This window comes from Heptranchias perlo, chromosome 12, assembly GCF_035084215.1.
Source record: "Heptranchias perlo isolate sHepPer1 chromosome 12, sHepPer1.hap1, whole genome shotgun sequence".
Taxonomy (NCBI): domain Eukaryota; kingdom Metazoa; phylum Chordata; class Chondrichthyes; order Hexanchiformes; family Hexanchidae; genus Heptranchias; species Heptranchias perlo.
Window position 1 is genome coordinate 73,627,163 of NC_090336.1, and position 12,131 is coordinate 73,639,293.

The 12,131-nt window shown below is 47.7% G+C and overlaps 1 protein-coding gene across 1 annotated transcript in view; it reads left to right on the forward strand.

Annotated features, from left to right (window-relative positions):
• The window catches only part of mrvi1 (murine retrovirus integration site 1 homolog), a 191,478-nt gene that overhangs the window by 125,538 nt on the left and 53,809 nt on the right, over positions 1-12,131 (forward strand). The window contains exons 12-14 of the mRNA XM_067993604.1: positions 2,464-3,036; positions 8,418-8,496; positions 9,668-9,785. Of these exons, the coding sequence (XP_067849705.1) occupies positions 2,464-3,036; positions 8,418-8,496; positions 9,668-9,785 (770 nt within the window). The remainder of the gene's footprint in view (positions 1-2,463; positions 3,037-8,417; positions 8,497-9,667; positions 9,786-12,131) is intronic.

Below are 12,131 nucleotides of genomic sequence, written 5' to 3' on the forward strand. Positions count from 1 at the left end.
GAGCAGGCACGAGGGGCTGAATGGCCTTACTCCTGTTCCTATGTTCCTATGGAATCGGTTGGCCCAGGAGCACAATTCCGCGGAGAAGCGGGAAGCGGCCCAATTGGTCCACTGATGACTTTTAGGGAAGGAAACCTGCCGTCCTTGCCCAGACTGGGCCTATATGTGACCCCAGTTCCCACACCGACTCTTAACCGCCCTCTGAAGTGGCCTAGCAAGACACTCAGCCGTGTGGGCAACTAGGGGATGGGTAACAAATGCCGGCCTTGCCAGCGGTGCCCGCATCCCGGGAATTAATTTTTTTTTTTTTTTTAAAAACGGCGTTGACGTTCCTGGGTTGTCTACCAAATTATCTCAGTTTAATAATCTCAATAAAATAGACAACGTAGACTTCTGCGCAGAACTCAAAACACACTAAGTACGGTCTCTCAATGTCAACTTGTCTGTGCTCAGTTATAACGGTGAGGCTAACGGACTGGACACGGAGACTTGAGATGGGGGGGAAGCAACTTTGGAAACTCCTGGAGGATAGACGTAGCAATTGGTGTCTTTTGGGATGGATTTACATGTTGTGACTCGATGACCTGTGACCGTACCTGAGGGAAGTATTTCTTTCTTGGTTTTTTTTACCGCTGTGGTAGTTTTTGGAAGTGGCCACCTTGCTTTTCGGACTTCAACGAGCAGATGATAAGGATTTTTAGTTCTCTCCATTGAGAATCCCAAGATGAAAGGACAGGGCCCACAAGGTCCATATATCAACATAGTTGTCAAAGGGCAGAAGAGGTTAAATCAGGAATTAGAAACAAGGTGACTCAAAAATTGGGTTTTAAAAGCCTGAAGAGTGTCAGGGGAAGGAAAGACAGAGGAACTAAGAAATTCCAGGTCTTTGAAGTGCTCTGAAAGAATGGGCTACAGTGTGATACAGGGCGACGAGCCTTTGATCTCAGCACGGCGGGAATGCAGGCCGGAGGAAGTGTGTGTAGAATGGCATAGTTACAGCTCAGGAGGAGCGGGAGAGGAACATAGGAGAACAGGAGGAGGCCATTCAGCCCCTCGAGCCTGTTCCACCATTCAATGAGATCATGGCTGATCTGTGACCTCACTCCATCTACCCGCCTTAGCCCCATATCCCTTAATATCCCATATCTCTCTTCCGCAAACGGCAATTGATACTAGCTCAATTGCTAAATTTAAATCTGAGATAGATAGCTTTTTGGCAACCAAAGGTATTAAGGGATATGGGCCAAAGGCGGGGATATGGAGTTAGATCACAGATCAGCCATGATCTTATCAAATGGCGGAGCAGGCACGAGGGGCTGAATGGCCTACTCCTGTTCCGATGTTCCTAATACCTTTGGTTAACAAAAATCTATCAATCTCAGATTTAAAATGAACAACTGAGCTAGCATCATCTGCCCCTTGCAGAAGAGAATTCCAAACTTGCGGAAGTCATTGGAGTTAATTAAAATAGAGAAGGGAAGGGAAGGGAAGATTGTGATGAAGAGAGATTGGAAACTAGAGGCGAGAGATGACTTGCCTATCACACAGCAAGCTTTTCTCCGTGTCTCGTCCAGAGGTGTTCGAAGAGCCTCCCCAGACGTGGGAAACAATTTAAAATTTCGGATGGATTTGGTCTTTACAGAGAATGTTTGAAGAATCAGGAATCATTGAAGAAATGTTTGGCATGAAAGAGCTAATTTTCGAAGACCGGCTCTGGGAATGGAGGGAGTGCAGGAGATCGGTTTGAGGCTGGGGCTGTGGGGAAAGAGCCGAGGGTGTGGGACGAATTGGATGGCTCTTTCAATGAACCGGCGCAGGCACGAAGGGCCGAATGGCCTCCTTCTGTGCTGTCTGATTCCAGAGGAGGCCAAGGCTATCGATCTAGATGAAGAAGATCCAAGGGTGGAGGCACCAGAGGTAAAAAGTAGAGTTGGTGTCGGACAACTAGGGTAGAAATACAACAGTAAGAGAGGCAACAGGAATAGTTAGCAAAGTCTGCTCTATTGTCAAGGATGGTGGAGAGAATCACATGCGTTGTGGCAGGGAAGTTTCAATTAATGATTACTGCAGTGTGTTATGTTACCAACACATTTTCTATCGGTTCCAAGACTGGTACGACTCGGAGTTTATCGGGTAGCTCACTCATTCCCAGCGTAAATTGTGAATAATATTAATTAGATTGTGAGTTGTAACCTGTAGACCTTTCTTAACAGTGATAGTGTAAACAGAAGGATGGCCCTGTGTTAGGTCTTTGTGCTTTAAGCGTACAAGCTCGGTGATACAGTGACCTTGCCTTGTTTTGGTGATGTAAAATGTAGCTTTTGGAAGTCCCTGGAACAAGAGAGCAAGTCGTTCATCTGAACTCGGAGGTTAGTTCTGTGAATATATTATCATTTCATTACTGTTTCATGAGCAGCGCAGATCTTGACTGATTTTTCTTTCCTCCCCAAACTGTTGCATTAGAAACACACCAGAAAGTTATCTCCTGCCGCAAAGATTGTCGAAGGCAGAAGATCATCTCCAGTAGCAATGGGTTCCCAACCAGCTCCTTCTGCAAAGTCAACGGATGCCTCGGTCGAACAGAAAGAACCTACTTCCCTGGGAACTGACCCCTGTCGAGAATCCAAACCATTGGACAAGACCGACCATGCCAAGGCAGAGCACAGTAAAGAGGCTCAGGGGGCAGAAGGTGTTTTGGGCTGCCCTACAAAGCTGAGAGCTCTGAAGTGCAAGGTGTCACCTTTAAGGTCCTCCTGGCTTCTGGATTCTGATTCAGCCGCTCCGAAAGCGGACCAGGCCGCCTCTCGCTCCAGAATGCCCTGCAGGGCTGAAATCAAGTCGTTCAGCTCACAGCCTCTCTTGCATGCCCTTTCCTGGGAATGCCTGGAGATCGAAGGCGAGCCGAGCTCACCGCCAAAGTCGCCCACCGTGGGATTCAGGTTCGATGACGCGTTTGACTCCAGCCAGCTGAAGGCGCCCAACTGTGAGGACGTGCCCGTCCAACCAAAGATGCAGAAGCTGGCCAAGCTCCGTGAGGTAATGTTTCCCCTTCTTGATGGGGCTTTCCGGATAAAGAACTGCATGCTGGGGCTGAGCATTTGCCTTTAAGGGGGCATCGAGGGGGCCATTGCATACGGTCTCTAACATGACCCTGCAAGCACGACGTAGACAACAACATCAAAAAAAAAAACGGTACCTTTCCTTTGTCCGAGAAGTTGCAAGCACGCTTTGCATGTGTTAATTGTCTGCCCGGCTACACAATGTCATCATTGAAAATAAACAGATATATAACAGAGAATAAAATGAGGGAATCAGTGAGATTTTCCTGTTGCGATCGTGAGCTACCTTTGCAAGATCTTTCAATCGACACGGATAAACATCTCTCATATATTAAAAATCTTACATCTGTGTGCACTTTCTGTCGACAAATCTCACTTCCTGTTGCCACGCTTTTGTCACACTTTGGTGTCACACTTTTTTCCATTTATAAATTCCAGTGTCCACATTTATAATGGGAACTCCCTATGTAAACTAGTCACGCTGTAATCGCATCCTCCCGCCAGTGTTGGCGCTGCAGTGCCTCAGTTTTGCATCTCTCAGTTCCTCGGCCTTCTCTCCAACCAGCACCACATCTCTGCTTCAAAAATTGCATTAAGTCTTGCTATTTAACAATAAATAATAATATAAAATCAATATATTGTATTAAAATAGAGACAGAATGTACGACTTTAAAATGGAGACTGAATTATATCCGTGTGCTCTCTCTGCTTTATCCTGATCTTGCCTCTCTGTGTGCAATTAGTTTGTAAAAAAGATATTATTAGAGAATTTTCGGACAGTGCATACATCAGGGGTGGGGGGAAGTGGAATTCATTGGGCAAAAATTGGAAATTTTGCTGAAAGACTTCCATTTATAATGTGCCTTATCACATTTCTCAAGAACACCTGAAGGAGCTTTGTGCACAATGAATTGCTTAGAAATATAATTATTATTACTACTTAGGTTAAAGGCTGCAGCTAGTTCATATCGAGAAAGATCCCACAGCAGCATTGGGGTAAATGACCAGTTGGGCTGTTTTTTGGCAGTTTTGATCGAAAGAGGAACATTGCCCAGAACACTGGGGAGAAATCTCTTCTCAGGTAGAGCTGTGAGACCTTTAGCATCAACCTAAGCAGGTGGACGGAGCCTCGGTTTAATGTCTCTTCTGAAAGACGGCAGCTCCGACAGTGCAGCGTTCCCTCAGTACTGACCCTCCGACAGTGCAGCACCCCCTCAGTACTGACCCTCTGACAGTGCGGCGCTCCCTCAGTACTGACCCTCCGACAGTGTGGCGCTCCCTCAGTACTGACCCTCTGACAGTGCGGCGCTCCCTCAGTACTGACCCTCCGACAGTGCGGCGCTCCCTCAGTACTGACCCTCCGACAGTGCGGCGCTCCCTCAGTACTGACCCTCTGACAGTGCAGCACCCCTTCAGTACTGACCCTCCGACAGTGCGGTGCTCCCTCAGTACTGACCCTCCGACAGTGCAGTGCTCCCTCAGTACTGACCCTCCGACAGTGCAGTGCTCCCTCAGTACTGACCCTCCGACAGTGCAGCACCCCCTCAGTACTGACCCTCCGACAGTGCAGTGCTCCCTCAGTACTGACCCTCCGACAGTGCGGTGCTCCCTCAGTACTGATCCTCCGACAGTGCAGCACTCCCTCAGTACTGACCCTCCGACAGTGCAGCGCTCCCTCAGTACTGACCCTCCGACAGTGCGGCGCTCCCTCAGTACTGACCCTCCGACAGTGCAGTGCTCCCTCAGTACTGACCCTCCGACAGTGCAGCACTCCCTCGGTACTGACTCTCCGACAGTGCATAAGATTGTGAAGGGGCTTGATCGGGTGGATGCGGTAAGGATGTTCCCAAGGATGGGTGAAACTAGAACTAGGGGGCATAATCTTAGAATAAGGGGCTGCTCTTTCAAAACTGAGATGAGGAGAAACTTCTTCACTCAGAGGGTGGTAGGTCTGTGGAATTTGCTGCCCCAGGAAGCTGTGAAAGCTACATCATTAAATAAATTTAAAACAGAAATCGACAGTTTCCTGGAAGTAAAGGGAATTAGGGGTTACGGGGAGCGGGCAGGAAATTGGACATGAATTTAGATTTGAGGTTAGGATCAGATCAGCCATGATCTTATTGAATGGCGGAGCAGGCTCGAGGGGCCGATTGGCCTACTCCTGCTCCTATTTCCTATGTTCCTATCAGGTCCTGGCACATCTGAGTCCTGGTTTGCAGCCCTCCCACTGCGCTCCCGCCGGTGTTACGGCAAGTGTGTGCCGTAAGGACCCTTGATGTCCATTGCAAAGGGCTGCTACGAGGAAGTGTGTGCTGTTCTGTGAAATGTTTTTACAGGGCGGTCCTCTAGGTTCAGCGGATAGTGGCCTCAGAAGACTGACATTCAGCTGGCACCGTCCTCCATTATACCCCCCCGTCTCCGACAGGAATGGTCCCTTCAAAGCAGCAGCGGCCCTTTACCAGCTGCTGGCCCTGGACCATGACATCAGCGGTCTCCCTTACGCAATGCTAATTAGTCGACCTCGGTCTGTTCAGCAAGACTTCACCTGACTCCTCGGAAAGGGGTTTGTGTTATTGGCCGTTATCTGTCTTTGCATTTTGGGTATCTCTATTACGCTCTCTAGTTTTCTCATTCTCCCTTTCTCTACCGCTTCACTGTTGGTCTCTGTCTCTCCTTCTCTCTCTTGGACGTGTGTGCGTTCCTTTATCTGTTGTTGTGTGTGTGAATAATCGTCCTCTCTGCTCTCTTACATGGTCTCGCCCCATCTGGTTTCCCTTTCCCTATATCTCTATCAGCACCTCTAGCCCTTCTTTCCCTCCTCCTAACCTACTCCTCTCACTCTTCCCCTCTCCTTGCTCTCCCTCCCGCTCTCCCTTCTCTCCTATGCTCCGTTCCCTGTCCCTCTCCCTCTTCTCTTTCTCCCATCTCTCTGTACCTAGAGTACATGAGAAATAGGAGCAGGAGTAGGCCATACGGCCCCTCGAGCCTGCTCTGCCATTCAATCAGATCATGGCTGATCTTCGACCTCAACTCCACTTTCCTGCCCGATCCCCATATCCCTTGATTCCCCTAAAGTCCAAAAATCTATCTATCTCAGTCTTGAATACACTCAACGACTGAGCATCCATCGCACTCTGGGGTAGAGAATTCCAAAGATTCACAACCCTCTGAGTGAAGAAATTCCTCCTCATCTCAGTCTTGAATGGCCGACCCCTTATCCTGAGACTATGGCCCCTAGTTCTAGACTCTCCAGCCAGGAGAAACAATCTCTCAGCATCTACCCTGTCAAGCCCTCTCAGGATCTTATATGTTTCAATGAGATCACCTCTCATTCTTCTAAACTCCAGAGAGTATAGGCCCATTCTACTCAATCTCTCCTCATAGGACAACCCTCTCATCCCAGGAATTAATCTAGTACGCTCCTGTGAAGCGCCTTGGGACGTTTTACTACGTTAAAGGCGCTATATAAATGCAAGTTGTTGTTGCTCTTAGTTTAGATTGCGATGTGTCACTAGTTAGAGGGAGGTAGTGGTGAGAGACTCCATCCCTCTCCCTGGCTACTGTCTGAGGCCTAACCAGACTGTTCGCAACCTTGGTGTTCTATTTGACCCTGAGATGAGCTTCTGACACCATATCCGCTCCATCACCAAGACCGCCGACTTCCACCTCCGTAACATCGCCCGTCTCCGCCCCTGCCTCTGCTCATCTGCTGCTGAAACCCTCATCCCTGCCTTTGTTACCTCCAGACTCGACTATTCCAATGCTCTCCTGGTCGGCCTCCCATCTTCCACCCTCCGTAAACTTGAGCTCATCCAAAACTCTGCTGCCCCCGTATCCTAACTCGCGCCCAAGTCCCGTTCACCCATCACCCCCCTGTGCTCGCTGACCCACATTGGCTCCCGGTCCGGGAACGCCTCGATTTTAAAATTCTCATCCTTGTTTTCAAATCCCTCCATGGCCTCGCCCCCCTCCCGATCTCTGTAACCTCCTCCAGCCCCACAACCCTCCAAGATCTCTGCGCTCCTCCAACTCTGGCCTCTTGCACTTCCCCGATTTCCATCGCTCCACCATTGGCGGCCGTGCCTTCAGCTGCCTGGGCCCTAAGCTCTGGAATTCCCTCCCTAAACCTCTCCGCCTCTCTCTCCTCCTTTAAGACGCTCCTTAAAACCTGCCTCTTTGACCAAGCTTTTGGTCAGCTGTCCTAATATCTCCTTATGTGGCTCGGTGTCAAATTTTGTTTGATAATCGCTCCTGTGAAGAGCCTTGGGACGTTTTACTATGTTTAGAAGGTTCACTCGGTTAATCCCGGGGATGAGGGGGCGGACATATGAGAAGAGGTTGAGTAGATTGGGACTCTACTCATTGGAGTTCAGAAGAATGAGAGGCGATCTTATTGAAACATATAAGATTGTGAAGGGGCTTGATCGGGTGGATGCGGTAAGGATGTTCCCAAGGATGGGTGAAACTAGAACTAGGGGGCATAATCTTAGAATAAGGGGCTGCTCTTTCAAAACTGAGATGAGGAGAAACTTCTTCACTCAGAGGGTAGTAGGTCTGTGGAATTTGCTGCCCCAGGAAGCTACATCATTAAATAAATTTAAAACAGAAATAGATAGTTTCCTGGAAGTAAAGGGAATTAGGGGTTACGGGGAGCGGGCAGGAAATTGGACATGAATTTAAATTTGAGGTTAGGACCAGAGCAGCCACGATCTTATTGAATGGCGGAGCAGGCTCGAGGGGCCGATTGGCCTACTCCTGCTCCTATTTCTTATGTTCTTATTTTAAAGGCGCTATATGAATGCAAGTAGTTGTTGTTGTTCCAAGAGACAGTGTTGCGAGGAGGCAGAATGGCAGGCGTGGGAGGTTAGGGCCAGCTCGACGGGCCTTTCTCACCCTCCTGTTCGTAGTTCTTATGTAAAAGGATTTGCCTTTATTATGACCGTTGGTGAGTTGGTGCCATTAAATAGCAAATCATTTTTGGTAAAGGTGCTGCAGCTGTTTCCTCTGTGAGTCGCCTGTAATATACAGCGAGGAATCGTTTGCAAGAAACTGCCTGACTTTAAAAGCGAGGTAGAAATGTAATCTGATATCATACCTGCTGCACATTCACAGCTCCCTGTTCGATTTATAACCTGTGAACCTGGGGCTATGAATTATGTATCGCTTCAAGCGATGCTGTGAGGCTGAAGCATAAAGATCACGGAGGCAACTTATATACAGGTGTGATCTATGCACCGGTCTTTATGGTAATTGTACAGCGTTTCACAGTATTTGTAGGGGGAGGTTTTATTTTTAAAAAACAAAAGATCCAGCGTCTCCAGATCGAGGCAGGTAAAAGATTTATTTTTGTTTAACCAGGAGAATAAACTGATGAGAAGCCAAAACCTGTCCGCATTGAGATTACCAGATCTCAGTGAGACAATCGAGCAGGAAAGAGGTAAGAGACACTAGCTGAGGTGGGCGTCTGTGTGTGTGTCTGTCTGTGTGACTGTGTGTCTGTGTGTGTGTCTATGTCTGTGTGTCTATGTCTGTGTGTGTGTGTGTGTGTGTGTGTGTGTGCCTGTGTCTGTGTGTGTGTGTGTGTCTGTGTGTGTGTCTATGTCTGTGTGTGTGTGTGTGTGTGTGTGCCTGTGTCTGTGTGTGTGTCTGTGTGTGTGTCGATGTCTGTGTGTCTATGTCTGTGTGTGTGTGGGTGTGTGTCTGTGTGTGCGTGTGTGTGTCTGTGTTTGTGTATGGGTGTGTCTGTGTGTGTGTCTGTGTGATGTGTATGTGTGTGTTGTGTCAGTGTTTGTGTCTATGTCTGTGTGATGTGTGTGTGTGTGTCTGTCTGTGTGTGTGTGTGTGTGTTGTGTGTGTGTTGTGTCAGTGTTTGTGTCTATGTCTGTGTGATGTGTGTGTCTCTCTGTGTGTGTTGTGTGTGTGTGTGTGTGTTGTGTGTGTTGTGTCAGTGTTTGTGTCTATGTCTGTGTGATGTGTGTGTCTCTCTGTGTGTGTTGTGTGTGTCTGTGTGTGTGTGTGTGTGTCTGTGTGTTGTGTGTGTGTTGTGTCAGTGTTTGTGTCTATGTCTGTGTGATGTGTGTGTCTCTCTGTGTGTGTTGTATGTGTCTGTGTGTGTGTGTGTTAAACAATTAAACCTGTATGTCGATGAGCAGCTGATATGTGAGCTCTGAATTGCACCAGTGTTGTTGTTAAGGTTTCTGCACTAATGGGAAACATTGATTGTACTGGGGGTGGGGTGTGTGAAACCCCTTGTTATATAAGAGGCTGCAGTGAATTAAATATTTTAAATTTCTTTGCCCTTTGAAAATCTACCCAATTTTATTGACATTCTCATCAGGAGCTCGGGCCCTGAATTTAACCCTTGGGAAACCAGAGCACGAACGTTTACAGCTTTGTCTCACTTTCTTCTCTGCCTTGTTTTGACGGAATTTTAACCCTTTCCGTTGTAAACGGTTTATCACCTCCGCCAAAAATTGCCAAGAGAGTAGCTTCAGAGGCACGAGTGGTTTGTACGCTGGAATTGCACGGGGTAAATTCAGGGCCTCTCCTTTTGCCAGTCAGGAAGCTCCAGCAGTTTATGGAAACTTGTTACCTCAATGTTTTTTAAGGTCCATCTCCCACCCCGTGTCCAGCAGACGATGAGAGTAAAGGCAACTCTGAAGTCACACCAAACATCCCAGACTCACTGCTGCGGAAGTTGAAGGTTCACAGGTCACTGCCCGGAGGGTAAGAGGTTACAGATTCTGAGTGACAGGCTCTGCTCTCTCATCTCCGCCTCTGCTTCTTCCTCTCACCTCCCTCTATCTCTATCTCTCTCTATCTCTACCTCTCTCTACCTCTCGCTATCTCTACCTCCCTCTATCTCTACCTCTCTCTATCTCTACATCTCTCTATCTCTACATCTCTCTATCCCAACCTCTCTCTATCTCTACCTCTCTCTATCTCTACATCTCTATCTCTACATCTCTATCTCTCTCTAACTCTACCTCTCACCTCTCTCTATCTTTACCTCTCTCTACCTCTCACCTCTCTCTACCTCTCACCTCTCTCTACCTCTCACCTCTATCTCTACATCTCTCTCTATCTCTACATCTCTCTCTACCTCTCTCTACCTCTCACCTCTCTCTATCTCTCTCTATCTCTACATCTCTCTATCGCTACATCTCTCTATCGCTACATCTCTCTATCTCTACCTCTCTCTATCTCTACATCTCTCTATCTCTACCTCTCTCTTTCTCTACATCTCTCTACCTCTATCTCTCTCTATCTCTACATCTCTCTACCTCTCACCTCTATCTCTACATCTCTCTATCACTACATCCCTCTATCGCTACATCTCTCTATCTCTACCTCTCTCTATCTCTACATCTCTCTATCGCTACATCTCTCTATCTCTACATCTCTCTATCTCTACATCTCTCTATCTCTACCTCTCTCTATCTCTACATCTCTCTACCTCTCACCTCTATCTCTACATCTCTCTATCTCTACATCTCTCTATCTCTACATCTCTCTATCTCTACCTCTCTCTACCTCTCACCTCTCTCTACCTCTCACCTCTATCTCTACATCTCTATCTCTCTCTATCTCTACCTCTCTCTATCTCTACCTCTCTCTATCTCTACATCTCTCTACCTCTACCTCTCTCTACCTCTATCTCTCTCTATCTCTACCTCTCTGTCTGTTTCTCGATTTCTACCTCTATCTCTACCTCTTTCTGTTTCCCTACCTCTCTCTATTTTTACCTCCACCTCTACCTCTCTCTGTCCCTGTTTCTATCTCTATCTCTACCTCTCTCTGTCTCTATCTCTACTTCTATTTGTATATCTCCCAGCTTTAACTCTCTATCTGGATCTGCCTCTCTATTTCTCATCTCTTTCTTTTGCACTCTTATGTCTCTCATATCTGTCGCTTTCTCTATCTCTTGCATTTCCTTTCCTCGGTCTCTCCCTCTCTCTGTCTCTCTTCCATGTTCCTCTCTGTATCTCTAACTCTTTCTTCCTGTCCATACCTCTCTCCCCACTTGTCTTTCTCTTTTTCTGTCTCCCTCTCTTTCTGTCTCTCTCTGCCCCACTTCTCTGTCTCTCTTTATGTCTCGCTCGCTCTCCCTTTCTTGATTTCTCTCTTTCTGTCTCTATCTCCCCCTCTTTCCCACACTTATCGGTCTCTCTCCCTCTCTCCCTCTCTCTCTCTCTCACACATGCAGTTTCTCTGCTTCCCATAACCCTTGTGTTTGATGAGTGTGTGAGTGGAAGAGGTCACTCTCTCAGGCCTGTTACTGATGCGATTCAGGACTCGCTGTTTGGCAGAAGGGAGGACTGATTTCAGTGAGTCTGACAGGACCTACACCAGTGATTCCATTCTGACAACAGGACTGTACAATCTGATAGCAGAGAGAATTAACGATTTAAAACATGATCTTTAATCATAAGTAACCGTAAGCTGGAACATCTAATCAAACTTTTATCGTTTTTGTTTGGCAATCTTTGTTATTCACTCTCCTCCTATCGCTCCCCTGAGGCCATTGATCTCTGCGACCTCCCTCAGCCGTCCAGTACCTCGCCCCAGAGGTCATCTCTCACCTGTGAGTCCAGGTAGAGAGTATTGGCATCGCAACCGAATCTGATCCTTAACTCGCACTCAGACGCACTCTGAAAGACGAGGGGGAGGTGATAGCGATTGAGAGCGGGAGCTGTCTGGCCGATGACATGTTACACAAGGCTGGTTGACCCAATGTAACTTCTGCCCTAACTCAGCATAAGCAACTCTTCTCAAGCCAGGAATCACTGTTGCTGATATTTATCTGTGTATTGGAAATATATCGGCCGTTCCTTCATCGTCGCTGGGTCAAAATCCTGGAACTCCCTTCCTAACAGCACTGTGGGAGAACCTTCACCAGACGGACTGCAGCGGTTCAAGAAGGCGGCTCACCACCACCTTCTCAAGGGGCAATTAGGGATGGGCGATAAATGCCGGCCTCGCCCAGATCCTAAGAACAAACTAAAAATAATTAGAGATCAAACATTTGATGCGTTCATGTGACTTTCCTCCGTCTCCTTCTCGACATGGAGA